Below are 15194 nucleotides of genomic sequence, written 5' to 3'. Positions count from 1 at the left end.
AGTTTGCATTTAAAAAAAACAGTGGACTCACATAGTTTCAGTGGCCGTGTCTATTACCCAGGTGCAAATTACAGTTTCCAGGTTGAGGGTTGATTTTAACCTAGTAAAGACTGTGATGAGGAGGACTGACGATGTAATTTATGTATGTTAAGGTTGACTATAAACACAAGTGTCTTAGCTCCATAAATAAAATATGCCTCATTTTCTAAAATAAAAATGTCACATTTTGTGTAAGTAAGAAGTACAATCAAGAAATATATGTTAGTGATTCATTTACTTCCCCTTCAGGGATTCATCGAAACAGAGTAATCAAAAAGAAGGAAATGAATACAAAATGGTACAGAGCAGAGGAAATGGAAACAAAGTTCACGACAGCACAGGTACTTTGCCACTTTGTGTTACACCTGTTATGCAAACTAGATAGGATGTCTAGTTTCCACAGTAACCACTTGAGAAATTATTTATGTCTAGAAATTAGGTCATGTTAAATGCTGTAAAAGTATACATTTTCAACCTGTTTACGCCTACAGATTATTGTCTGATCCTTTATTTGCACTCCTCAGAAGTTACTCTTCTGATGCTCATTTTTGTAAACCCTGCTGGACAATACTTGTGTGTAATGTACAGATATGTTGCTTACATGCATGATGCCTACATTTGCCTTGTGTACCTGCCCTTATCATACATCTGTGCATCACATGTTAGGGCCATATTTGTTTATTTTTAGGTATCTGTATATAAATGAATTAAGGGCAAACCAACTTATTAAGCGAGGAGTGCTACACAGTGGAAGACATGAGTACAAAGTAAGGGATTAGTAAGGCTTGTTTGCAAAAGGAAGGGCTCTCTTTTGGCTGCCAGGAAGGGTAAGCAATCATAGTGGGTTCTTATGGTTTGGGCTCTCCCATGGAGAGGGACATCTTTAATTTCTTCCTCAAATGCTGGAGTTGAGGAGTTTTGTTGGATCTCTGTTGGGATGGAGTTCCAGATCTCAAGTGCTTTGTTTTGTTTTCCTTTTTGCCTTTCTTTTCTTTCTTTGTAAGGTTGGATTATTCATTTTCAGAAGTTATAATTGTAACAGTTGAAATTCAACATCAGAAAAACATATAAACTGGAGCAGTATTTGCTACAAGGAATGCCTACAACGTTTACGATTCAGCAGTACATTTGTATGTATGTAAAGATATTAGGTAGATAATTGAGAATGATGTTCCTTAAAGATTCACAATACGTAACTATGAGATACTTGGAGATCCCTTTTACGTTAGTCTGCATCTCTCGGCTATGGTGTAACTTTATTTCTTTGTTTTAAGGTTGGTGATCCTAGCTGTGTTTGTTACTTTTGGCACCACAGGATGTGTGGTGGGTTGGACAATTTGCCACATTTGAAGGTGATCTTGACGTGCATGGGAAGGCATTGTAGCTTTTGGACTGCCGGGGTACTTGATGAGTATTTATTGCTGCTTAGTGCAAGATTCTTCACTGGGATGAGACTCATTTCTGGTATGGCGACAAGAAGGTTCTTGCTGCCAGCTAGGTATGACAAGAGCAGGGCTTTGATAACAGTTCTGAAGCTATGCTCTAGGATCACTGATTTACTTTTGGTAGTAGGTAAGAGCCAGGGTGTCTGTGTCTTCTGAGAGATGTGAGTCTTACAACAGAGGCTTCTGGGGATTTGGGACATTTGGTGAGATGACATGTGGATCTGTGAAAATAATTTGCAGTAATGAATTATTTTACCTGAGATTATTTGGTTTTGTTGGCCGTCAAGGTGAACTCTATTTTCATGGGGGACTCAGCTTCATTCTGTATTAGTAAACAAACAGGAAGCAATGTCACGTCTCATTCACAGGAGGTACCACCCCCTGGAAGTCTTACTCACGGTACACGGTAATGACTATAAACTGCCAATCTCAAGCTAGCAGAGATTGTTATAATCAACCAACCAGCAAGCAACGGGAAGGATCCGGATTTAGGAAAAAAGCGTCACCCCAGGGGTAAAGCCCCCTGAATGCACATCCAAGGTTCCAAAAATGGAGTAATCCAATGTTGATCAAAAATTGAAATGCTAATCGATTCACTATTAGAGTTTATTCCATCATCACGATTGCTTAATCTTCAATTTTTAGAATTCATTTTATTCTGTGCCATAGCAACACAAAGGCTTGAGTAAATCTTGCTTGCACAAACCCAAACAAAGTTCCTGTGTTTTTCATTTTTTCATGACCGTCGACTTAGACGCCATTACTTTGTTTGCAATCTCCCCTGATGAAGGGCTTTGCTTGTCCGAAATGCCTTGGGTTTGCGCAAACTTGATTCAGGGGACATTATCCCTGGGGTGATGCTTTTTTCCTATTTCCAGTCACGCTTTCGGATCAGTAAGCAATACCCTATTTGCACGCACAAAGCTGATTTACCTATGTTAATAAATTTTTTGCCCAAGGATCAGGATTTCCTACTTAAACATGGTCCCACCACAGCAAAGACTACAAGGTGCCAGACCCAAGGCCAGCTCAACTCACTAAAAGCAACTGATCAGAAAAAACCAGGAAGCCCCCTCCTGGAAGTCTGGAATACTGGATAGACTATAAAGAATCAATTCCAGGCAAATAGCCATTCATTGCAAACAACCTCTTAGCACCTGGGCTCCACTCCACCAATCCATCCCAGCGTAGGTTGAGCAGAGTCTAAGACCTTGCACCCCATGTACTGGTTACATGGTTTAGTCATCTGAGACACATTGTGCCTGATTCCCAACTGTAAATTTATACTTTTGTGTAACTTTGCGATTGTTTGTGTTCATAACTCACAAAGGGATTTACAAGTAGTATCTTTACGGATGTGGAGTCTCTCCACATAAAAAGATATGATTGTCCTTTTTATGTGTGGAGACTCTGCACTCGTGAAGATACTATCATACATTCCTCTGTGAATAGCAAATAATCATAAACATACACAAAAGTGTATATTTACCTTTGTGAATCAGTCCTTCTGTGCTTACTCCCGCTTTGCCCCATCCTTTGGCCAGACCCTGTTCACTTTGTTGTCATAGAAACAGCTGGCATAGCCTTTGACCATGTCCCTCCAATTCTGGGCACTCTCACAGTGCCATCCATTACTCTCAGTGCCCACGTCCTTTGCCCCCAGTCTCTACTGGGTTCATCTTTTTTCTGTGCTCAGAGAGGACTGGGCACTGAATGTGCTCCAAGTCCCCATTGAATGCCGTCAGCTCGGGTCCTGTATCCTATAATATCTGGTCCAATTTTCCCCATGTTCCAGGATCTTGGTGATTAGAAAATGATTTTAAAATATTTGGAGAATTTAGAACTAGGCCAGACTGTGAAGTTCAATTTAAGTAATTTTCCACCTACTGTGTGTGCCTTAGTACCGCCAGATGTTTAAGTGTGCTTACTTTGCCCCACATGAACAAGCAAAAATGGAACCCATAGTGTTCCATGTATTGTACCAGTGACGTGGACAAATATATAAAGCATATACAAGCACTCCACAGCACTACATCCTTCATGTATTGTACCATTCACAGGCTCACATACAACCAGCACATGCATGTAACATACACAAGCACCGCACAGCCCTGCATCATTCCTGTATTGTACCACTGACAGGTGCACGTACACCCAGCACGTGTAACACACACACACACACTGTGCAGCACTCTACATCAAAACAATGTAGGCTAAAGGTGAGTTAAGCACACAGCAGTGGAACTTTGAAAAAGTGAGCCTATAGGCCTCACTTCAGTGACACATGTTAAAAGGACCCGTTCGCTCCATCAGATCAATACAGGGTATGCTGCCACCACCACGCTTGTACTGATTAACTCCTGGTAAAGGCAGTAGCCTTTCACTTCTATGAAGGTAGTGCTTTGGGTGACCCTCTCATTCCAAAAAGACTGCATTCCATGAGACAGGCCTAAGCCATGGCGCATTCATAATTAGTGTTTTCCCATGTCAACAAAATCAGCATTAGGGATCCAGACATCATTACAGCTGGGGCACTCAGGGCAACGGTGCACATCCCATTAGGATGTATGTCATCACAACGCATGCTTTTACTACGCATGCCTTTACAACGCAGGTTTTACAACGCAAGTCGTTACAACGACTTGTGTTGGGGGGCTCTGGATAGTGGAATAGTTTAATTTACTATTCCAACTCCAGTCCCCATGGATAGTAGGGAAGGTTTTGGATAGTAAATTAAACTATTCCCTATCCTACAGCGCCCTCCAGAGCAAGTCGTTGTAATGACTTGCGTTGTAAATGCTGCGTTGTAATGGTAGTGCGTCGTAAAAGTTGCGTTGTGATGGATGTTTCCCGTCCCATTACCATGAGAAGGACCTTTCTGTCCCAACAGGTTCCCACTTAATTTGCATACAGGCAGTACCGAAAATAAAAATAAAAGCTTATTGTTCAATAATTGAAACGATTAAAAACAATTAAAACAAGCATTGGCATAGCCAATAGGTCTCGCTTTTGGGACCTTATAAGCACATCTTCCATCTCATTATTTTGCAGCCTAGGCACATGTTCCAATGCCGCCCAGCGAGTGGCGCTGTTTCCTCACATGAGGTAAAGAAGGAAGAGAAATGCACGGCCGTGAAAGTGGCTCTCGGGGGCGCATTCCTTTGAAGTGTCGGGTCTGATGCAATTATGCGAGGCAGGCTGGTTAGGAAGCAAATGGCAAGGGAGGGAGGCTGAGGCTTTGATGAGGGGAGTCACAAGTGAAGTGAATAATTAGGGGAGGAGAACTGGCAGGCTGATAGGCAGAAGGCTCAGGCAAGCTCGTGCACGAAGGAGCTTGCTGTCACGTGATTCACGTGAACTTAAAGAAAACCGCAGCGCAAGAAGCCCTTGGTTTCACGAGGATTTTCAGGACATGAATTCTCGCTCCGCTCGATGCGCTTGCGCGCATCGATAGGTCGCGAGACCTAAAAAACCCTTTCAGTTGTATGTAGACATCATAGAATTACACTTCAGCCGTCGCATATTTTATGGATACATACTCAGCTTTTTCAAGGCTCTGACATTCTAATCCAACGGAATATGAAGATCCTCGAGTGAAGTACAACATTTCATTGATCCCTTCCCTACGTGACACCCTTAGAACCTATTATGAGTTTGGCGGACGGGTTACTCCATCACAAACGTGACGAATATCTCATCTGCCGTATTACGAGTTCGGTTATATACAATGGAATATAATGGAACTCGTAATATGGCGGACAGGATATCAATCACGTTTGTGATGGAGTAACCCGTCCGCCAAACTTGTAATCAGGCCCTTAGTGTTGCCAGAGTTAAAAAACACCTAATCTTGTCACAGTCGCTTAAACAGTGTGATAACCCTTACAACTGTTACTTCACCAGGCATCATATGCCATCTTCAGATTTTCATAAACAGTTGCCAATAATAAGGCAAAGATCTAGCATCCTGTTTTGTTCGTCACTTGTGTTTGTTAGAATAACGTTGCTCCTATGACACCTAAACGCTGCCCACATAGTCTATGCTGAAAATCATTGCTTCTAAACAAGCACCCCTTACAGTGTAGTGTGCTACCTGTCCACATATGAGCTTTGTCACCACATCAGATGTAGGAAGCCTGTGGAGTTGTGAGCCCCGTCATAGTTTACAGCAATATCTCAATTTGCACATTGCGGTGAGTGAGCTTCGTGGAGTTTGTAGCCAACCGGGCTTGGTATGGACTGCAATCCTCAGATGGCCTCCAGAGGATGCTTCATTCCTGAGAGAGCTGGTGAGATGGAGTCTCCTGAGTCCCGACCAGAGACGGCTGCGTTGTTAAGGCGGAAGAGCGGCACCCCACTGCTCTCAGAGCAGTGGAAAAAGGAAAGATAAAATTATAATAATATAGTTATTATCATTTTATGTTTAGTAGCTATGCCGCTGGGTTAGGGTGGGCGGGGCTGGTGTCACAGTCTAGGAGGAGGAGTGGTTTGTGCACAATAAGTGCGCATGACGGTTTGACTGGCCATCTTGGGCTGGCAAAACAATCATGCACACTTAGAATGTTCTCCAACTGGCTTTCATACACAGCCTGGGTGGAGAACATGCACAGGCTCCCCATCCCTGTCTGAGTGCTGAACCACGGCACTCAGACCAATCACAATGCTACTAACAGCAGCTTCTTGATTGGCTTAATGGAGCCTGTGTGCTTTCTGCTTCCGGGACTCACCAGGAAGAGAAGCAATGGCGGAGGAGAGAGAACGCGTCAGGGAAGAGGTAAGTGTTTTTTCTTATATTTATTTTTTTCACCCCCTTTTTTCTTCCCTACTGCCCGCCACCCCGTTCCCTTCCAGCCACCACTGGTCCAGACCCGGCTTATCTTGTATCGTCGGTAAGATGTCGCTTCACATATGTGTGGCTGGAGAGCAGCCTCTTCTCCTTTCAGAAGTTGCCTCTACTGGTATTTTTCATGAGATCTGGATGGGGATAACATGTAGAGAAAAAGGAGGTAGTAGGAAAGATAATTTGAGTTAGAAGGTGGGGAAGCATGATAAATTGGCAAAGGGTGAGACACTGAAGGGAGGAGGGTGGAAAGGGAATGTGGAGTGGAGGAAAATAACAAAGGAAAGACGGGAGAAGTAGATGGCTTAGTGCAGAGTTGAAAAACAAGAGATTGTAAGGGGTCTCTTGGTCAACAACAGCATGGGAAGGGTGTATTATGCTTATGCACAATTTCAGTACCTTTGCTGTCCAGCAGTCTAGGGGCCTGATTTAAAAGTAGATGGTAAAAGAGAATTCTCTGATTCCTTGAGCACTATTTGTGAAAATGACTGACCAGTTGAATTTCCTTCATCGAAGGGACAGCATGGAGAAGAAAATAACACTGGTGAATTCTTCTTCAGCGTTAGCATTCCTCCATAAATAGGAGAATTGTCTATAACCACCAAGATCTAAAACAAGGTCTGCCCACTGGAAGAGGCAAAGCAAGGCCCCAGCATTACCCTGGTTCACTCTTTGAAATATGTTGAGTTCAAGGCACTCACAACACATGAACAATAGGTCTTTAAAAGGAAGGGTCTACATATGCAATTGTTGAGGTCCACTTCATCAGTTACTGATTGATGTTAAGAATGGTTATTTTGTAAAATGTGACTTGTGACTGTCAATCAACAAAACGACTTTTGAGGGAGAATCCCGCCAAGCCCTCCTAGGGTCAAACTGGCTTGCTCGCTTTGCCTCCTTACAGCCTTTCCTAATGCGGATGAAAGTGGTTGGTATTTATTTTTCCTGGCTACTCCCTTGAATGAATGTAAATACAATATAATATACATGGGACCTGTCCCTGACTCCTGAGTGCTTTTTATCTTCTAGTCTATGGAAAGAAAGTCAACAATTCAAAAAAGTCTTTATTGCGATTTTCATCTTAAAAGACACAGTCGATTAAATACAAATTACAGCTGGGCGCAACCATTGTTGCACTATAAAATCTGTCGTTACAAATTTACTATTAGGGATAAAAATATAAATACCTATATTTACAATTTTAAAATACAATTCATTAAGACGGGATTAAATATGTCACACGCACAAGACTTTACACATATCTACTAATCAATTTCATTTCATAACGCACCATATCCAACAATATCGTTGACTAGGTATTAGGACCCTCTGTTTTTCTCCCGTAGGACCCAAGCCCAACTCAGGAACTTAGCTACCCCTATTACTGCGGTAACATTGCAACCAGTTTTTAATAGCCTTTTAGCAATCAACGCAGAGCTTGTTCCCAAGGTTCTACATAATGGTTTGAACCACGTACTTCGGGGTTGTTGGTAGGCCGGGCAAACGTATAGAAGGTGATCGATATCTTCTATGCAATCCGGGCAGAAAGGGCATTTATCACCAGTGCCTAGTAACCATTTGCATGTAAACTTCCTAAGCGGGAGTGTCAACATAAATGTCTCCTTCCTTTTATTATTTGTATTTTCCATAGTACAGTGCTGCTATGAAGACCACAGGCGCTTCAAGACCCTTCTTCATGGTAATGGATAATGTAACACAAGGGTGCCACATTGAACCAACAAAGGTGATGGGTGGAATGCTTTCAAAGGTCACTTCAAATGGCAATTATTCAAGGCTGCATTCCACTGTGTTTTGCCCTCTGACCCACTCCATATGCAAATCAGTCTTGTTCCTGCTCCAATAAGAACAGTTCAGCCCGAACCGCCAGGCCACACCCCCTCTGAATAAGAATACAAACCACCTCAGACTGGATTGTGTCTACTTGGGCCTCATCAGAGAGCTGCATCTTGGATGCTATGACACGCTGACATGGTTGGCAGGAGATCTGCCTTTCCCTACACCCAAATACTGAATTATTTACTTAGGGCCAGGGCCTAAAAATTAACATTTTTGGATTATGTCATTTATGCCACTTTTAATTTAATTTACAAATGTGTAATACCACTACCCTGAAAGTCTTTAATGATTTAAACCCTTGTGAATAATGTTGGGCATCCCAGATTATAAGCAGGCAGATTGATAGAAAGTTGTGAATTTGACTCACTTGCACTATGTTCTTCCCACTCCCACTGTCTCTGCAGCTCCCTACTTGACTCCCTGCTCCCGCCAGCACATCCCCCGTGACCTGGCCATGTGCGTGACTCCAAGTGGGCAGTTCTACTGTTCAATGTGCAACGTTGGCGCCACTGAAGAGGCAGAGTTTCGCCAGCATCTGGAGAGCAAGGTGCACAAGAGCAAGGTGTCCGAACAGCGATACAGGAATGAGATGGAGAACCTGGGGTACCTTTAGCAGCATCATGAGCCAGCTCATTGTTCCTATCTGCACCTTACATATTGTTCCATACACTGTGCTTACATGCGCTTAGTGGCATATGGGTGTTTACATGTTAACATTACAAGTGGACTTGTTCTGGCCTTTACAATTAAACATAGTCTACTTTGGTCAAAACTGTTTTACTTAGCTATTTCAATTGTGGGTTAAGAAAAGAGTGATATTAGCTCTCCAAAGATGAACACTGCAACTTATGTCATAATTGCACTTTTTTCTCTGTGCCATATTTTACCAATGTCAGTCTTAACCACATATATTGCATGCTCATGGTATTCCTTCCTTATGTAACACACCTATAAATACTATATGTGCTATATTCTAATTTATGTAAGACTGCTCACACCTGAGCTTTATTTTTGTGGTGCCTTATCAGTATCGAATGGGATGGTGAAACTAATTGTTATCTGCCCTGTGCACTTGGAAGGGTGTGGGAAAGGCGGAAAGTACCACAAAGGCCCAGATGAGGTATACACAAGCTTTATTGGAAATGCCACAGCTGAGAGAGTCAGCTGTCAGCACTTCCTAAAATTCTAAAGTTCCTTCCTTCAGAAGGCTACATTAGTCACACATGGGGAAGAGGGAGATACCTCCCCTCTATTCACTAAACATAGGTAAACGAAGGGGGAAGGGAAACAATGAATACATATATAATAATAAATACAACAGGGCTAAAGACAACAGAACAAAATTGAATGTCTAGATATAAGAGATAGAATGACTAGAATTAGCTTTGACAACAACAACAACAGCTTTATTGTATGATTAATTAAAATCCTTTTAAAAAACGGCAGAAAGTGCAAGTTAGAAAAGGTAATAATAAAATACATAAAATCTAAGTAAAACAACAAGGTTAAAATGCGAAGATACTATAAAGTCACTGAACGCAAATGACTTAGTACCAAAAAGAAAAAGAAAAAAAAGCGGTCCATTTAGAAACAACGCATGCAGAATTTGACATGCTAGAATTAGCTTATGTAAACACAACATGGTAAAATATTTATCCAATGAAAATGAAGAGCTATATGCTCTTGAGGAAAAGAGCTGAGTGAATAAATACAGTGGAAACATATGAGGTAACATGTTGGGAGTTCTGCTATGAAAAAACACTCTGAAGTCCCTCAAGTTCCCTGGCAGCTTAACTGGACGTGTTCTCTCCCTGTGCGGGGTTTCACTCAAAGAACACACGCCAGTTCTCCCACTGAGCACCTGACTGTCATTTTTCTTCTCAAACTCATTGTTACAATTTAGGTTACCCTAGTGGATGATCACATTTGTGCTACTCTCCCCAAGCTCCATATCTTCCCATCTTCAGTTTTTACTGCATTGTGAAATAACTTGATCACTCTCAGAGCTTTTGAAAACTTCCACCATTTGTCACTCCCCCACAAGGTATCTGATAATTACCCAATCATCTACCCTCACTTCAGTCGCCTTGGTGTGAAAGTCTTGGTCATATTTCCTTTTCCTCAAGTCTTGGAGTCTTTTGCTGTCTCCAAGGTTGCTTAGTGTGAACATCAGTCCAGCCCTCTTGCCACCTCATACAGGCTAGGACTAGTTTTGAATTTGGCTTCCTACCGCTCAGTAGGTCAAAATGAGTTCTATATGTGGTTTGATGCGGTGTAAGTTGGAAAACTTCCACCCTTCTAAACGCTTCTTTTTTCCAACACACATTGTTAGCTTTAGCAAGCTGTATTATTTCCTTTAAAGTTTTGTCAAACCGTTCCACTGCCTCATTAGACTCTGGGTGGTAAAGTGCGGATCGGAGATGTTTGATAGCATTGCTTTCAAGAAAGTCTTGCATTTATTTGAACACAATTTGTCCCATTTTCAGACAGAATTGTGGATGGCATGCTTTCCCTTGAGAAGATTTCTGCTATGAGTTTTATGATACTCTTCGAACTGATGTCAGAAAGAATGTTTATTCAGGTCACCTGGAGTATAGATTGATTAAAACCACAATGTATTGGTGGTTACCTCTTCAGTCAAGAGACGTACAATATCAATGGCAAGATCATTGTCAGGAACAATTGCACATGTACGCTGACCTTCTGCCACCCTCTTCCCACCTGCGCAATATCTGGTCCCTTCTGCAATCGTATCTTCTAGAACATTCAATTGCTGAGCACAATGCTACAGAATCACGCTCTCACGAGACTGACACACACACATGAGAAACACATCTTCGCCCCCTACGTATGAGACTGACAAGAGGCCACGTTCCATGACATCTGATCGCTCAGGAATATAGCTGCTTCCATCATTGGACTCAATAACATCTGTCGCACTGTTTAAATGGTCTATCTGAAATGTCATCATGGCACAGTGGTACTGTTTATCTCTGAATTTATATCTCATTACAAAACTCAATAAAGAATTGAAAAAAAATCAATGGCAAGATCATCCCATAGCTTTTTTAGAAGTTTATGAACGTGCGGTTTCTTAGTGACTAGGGTTTTATCACTTTTGCTGCGCATTAATCAATCTGGCGTCATTCGCCACATAGGGCGAAACATGTGTCGGCTGTCTTTTCTCTTTTCAATAAAAACTTACAATCAAAACAAGAGTGAAATGGATTAATTAAGTGGTGAATGGACATAATATGGAATAACAGTATCTGCCAGCAAAATATTCAGATAATAAGGATTCATCCTTGCTGATCAACTATCTATCTGAAAGGAAGGAACACATGCGCTTATATATATAACCCCACTTGTTTTTGCAAAGCTATCACGGTCCAGAGCTTCGAGCATAGTTCCTTCAATCCCTTAGGAATCATCATCTAGACCCAGGACCCCTGGACCTGTTGCTTTTGTTGGAATTCAGGGGATCCGTGTGTGATCACAAGGCAGCGCAGGCCTACACATTCGTACTAGAAACTCCGGACACCCAAACCCAGGTCGCCTTACTCTATGCTGCTCTCTGCAGAAAGAAGCAGCACATGTAAAGAAATAGCAAGGGGAAAATGAATCCTTGTGTTTCCTTCATACAAGATGTGTCTAGGCAAAATAAACTCTGCTTGGAGAAACACCAAAACTCCTCGAATTCCCTAAGCAACAACCGAGCCCAGGAGCTTGGCATTCACACGCGGAAAATACAGGTTGCCACTGATGCAGTTGCGCCCCCACCCCCCACGGCACAAATAAGTTCAAACAAGGTTAGTGGTGAAAGTCACTGTACCTCACTACTACCCAACAGCATGTTTTAGGGTGCCTTACTCCCTCATCTCATCCTCGTCGCCAGTGTGGGAAAGAAGGAAAGCACCACAAAGGTCCAGATGAGGTATACACAAGCTTTATTGGAAACACCCCAACTACAACTGAGAGAGAGAGTGAGTCAAGCCGTTAGCTTCCTTTTTAACATTCCAACTGTCAGCGCGTCTTAACATTCTAAAGTTCCTTTGTTTAGAGGTTCCATTAGTCACATAAGGAGAAGAGGGATATACCACAACGGGTCCACCGGGTTGCTAGATGTAGCAGCTACACTGATGGGGCAGCTAAACATTTTCCAGCATCATTACTGGGGATGGAGCATTACCCAACGTATGATGTTAACAGTGGCAAAACACAAAATGATGCCCCTGTGCAAAAAATGACGAGGGGCCCCTGAGTCTCCCACATCTCACAGATATTCATTGACCTGGGGCTTAATGTGGGTCCCTTGAAGAGGTGGGGGCTGGAGGGGCCTGCATTGAACTCTAGGATGCTGATGTGTGGCTGCTGAGAATGGCTTAAAGTCATTTGTTGAGGTGATACTCAGAGTGCAGAGGTGCTTCTTTGACCTTGCCTCCATGCAGCATAGGGTCTAATAACACTCAGTAGCTGGACATAAGAGCAGTGATGGAAGACAGTGATGTTTTTCAGAAAGATAGCAGTCGGCTGAGTAACAGTATTGATCTCAAACAATGAGAGCATTGACATCACCAATAAAACATGGCATTGGACCAAAAGAGTTGATGGGTTAACCATTGTGCATGAGAGTTTTGGGTCCTTCATGTGAAGCCATCCAATGCCAATACCAGTGTCAGTCCAAAGGGCCTCTCCTGGAAACAAGACACAGGGCGTTTAAGGGTGAACTAAACATATGAAGAGTTTTAGCAATGAGAATCACAGAGTCTGCATTACTGCACATGGCTCATAATTGAGTCACTGGAGGCATGTAGAGGCAAGGTAGTTTCCACAGTGGGGCTTACAAGTGTTTACGGTCACCTTGTAACAAATATGTCCTAGTTGCTTTACCCTCCCGGCATCCTGCCACACCAGCGCATCCTATGTTTCCTGTAGGCAAACACCTAAGCACTTTATTCAGGACCCAGCTGAGAAATATTTTGGCATTTATCTTGTGTAGGTAAGCCTGGTTATGACAGCAATGAAGCTGAGCTAAACTTTAATGATTATGTTATGTTGTGTTGTGTTATGTTATGTTATTTCATGTTATGTTATTTTATGTTATGGTATGTTCAAGTAAATCTATAGAGTGCACGTTCTCCAAAGGTCTATAGGCTCTATATGACTTTTACTTAGCTGGTTTATGAAATACATTACCTCCTGAGGTTTTTACTTTGGCATTTAATTCCTTCTTACCTCAGGTCACATTATGCATTTAATAATGGGTTATTTGGGAATTGTAATTTTTTTAAACAATAATTAGTCCTATTGGCCGGAGGCTCTGGCCTCACCTACGAAGGTGGCCATTAGGGCAAGCTTCAGTCTGGTGCAGCTTAAAATACTTCAGGGATCTTACCTGTCTTGAAATGCGATGGTAAAAACGGGCAGGGGGTCGCATCTGCTTTGTTGTAGGCAATGTGGACCAAGAGTGTTCCTTTGCTCACATCATCTGTGATTGTCTGGTGATCCAGACCTTTTGGGTATCTGTAAAAGCATTCATGAGTGATGTATGTGGTAGTGATTTGCCACTCTCAGCTTTAAAGGTGCCTTCTTAATGTGTGGGATGCTACCGACCTGGTTCGTACTGAACAAATTTGGAAGTCTTTGGGCATGATTGTTGCTAAAAGTAATATAGCTTGTTCATGGGGGAGGGGGGCAGGGTCCACACCGCTTCTCAGAGACTGGAAAAGGGACATGGACTGGTGTCTGGTGGCAGAGAAGGTGGTTTATATAAGCAGGGACCGCTCAAGGGAATGGGAGAGGATCTGGGGCAAATGGAATGTTTACTGGGGGAGTCCTGGCAACGTGACAATTACAATGTCTACTGAAGTCTCCATTCCGGGATGAAATATTCCGGTTGTACCCAGGATGGATGTGTATGCTTAGCCTGATATTGTTGGGAATGTGACTGCAATGCCTTTTCATTGCTATCGATGCATACGATTACTGCAGTGTATTTCCATATGACTAGATTGCTGTAACCTTAATAAAAAGCTGTTATACAACAATACTTAGCCCTGTAATAGGGCATTGTGTCTCTATGCCTCAATGGACCATGTTACATTATATATTATCCATTTGCCTACACTTTAGTGACAGTTGCCGGATTGCATTTATAAAGAGCTACAAGCTTGTAGGATTCCATCCAATTTGGATTATTTTCCATTCAAATCATGTCACCATTTTTGCCATTTTGAAATGGGTAAGTATGGAAGTAATGTGGGATAGTTTTGTCTTCAAGCTGGTTGACAACTTACAGAGTGTCTCTCACTTCCCTTGAATGGAGTTGTTGTACTCCTGAGAAGTCTTTGTCGACGGGATTCCATGTAAACTAAACTTAGTTAAGCAGCTAATCTCATTTGTAGGGCACTGTCCGCCTTGGTTTATTTTTACCACCTCAATTTACCTGATCTTTTTATACACTTCAATAGGAGCACCGATCCTGTAAACATTTTACACCCTCTAAGAATGTGTTTAACTCCCCTTACGTTTGTTGTATCACCCGCCAAAAACATCTAACACACTCCTTAGACACTCAACCGATAGAGGGGCATTCAGTTGGCATTGCACAAGGCATGTTTTCTGCAGGACTTGTCACTGCTTGGTCACTGCTTGTTGAATGAGTCGCAGTTAATTATCTATATCTGACAAAATGCAACACACTCTTATTTTTCTGCCCGAGTAAGAATTGGGGGCATGCAACATAACAAAGGTTTCCCAATTCCCTCGCAAACGCCCTGTAATTCTCGTGACTGCTACTATTCCTACCTGTTCACAGACGTTGGGTTCTTTTAATGTATTTTGACGGAAAAAAGTTGTCCTGCAACCATCCAGTTTTAAAGCTGGAAGGTAATGTGTTTTAAAGTACAATTTTGAGAAAAATTACACACTCGTTTACAGGACCAAATAGAACTCAGAAGGAAATGCTGACGATTTGTTGTACAAAACTAAACGAGTGTATAGATCTCAAAAGC

The 15194-nt window shown here is 42.2% G+C and overlaps 1 protein-coding gene across 3 annotated transcripts in view; it reads left to right on the top strand.

Moving 5' to 3' along the window:
- Positions 1-14228, top strand: part of ZMAT3 (zinc finger matrin-type 3) — a 43868-nt gene extending 29640 nt beyond the window's left edge. For 2 of the 3 annotated variants that reach the window (XM_078665792.1, XM_078665793.1), the window contains exons 4-5: positions 289-380; positions 8586-9740. In XM_078665792.1, coding sequence (XP_078521918.1) covers positions 289-380; positions 8586-8794 — 301 coding nt within the window. In that variant the 3' untranslated portion in view covers positions 8795-9740. Of the gene's footprint in view, positions 1-288; positions 381-8585; positions 9741-9805 lie in introns of those variants that run through there. The other variant, XR_013602307.1, reaches the window with a different exon arrangement.
- The last annotated feature ends 966 nt before the right edge of the window (positions 14229-15194 follow it).

The sequence above is a fragment of the Lissotriton helveticus genome, chromosome 11, assembly GCF_964261635.1.
Source record: "Lissotriton helveticus chromosome 11, aLisHel1.1, whole genome shotgun sequence".
Lineage (NCBI taxonomy): Eukaryota > Metazoa > Chordata > Amphibia > Caudata > Salamandridae > Lissotriton > Lissotriton helveticus.
Note: the sequence above shows the minus strand (reverse complement) of the source record. Positions and strands in the feature narration are given on the sequence as shown.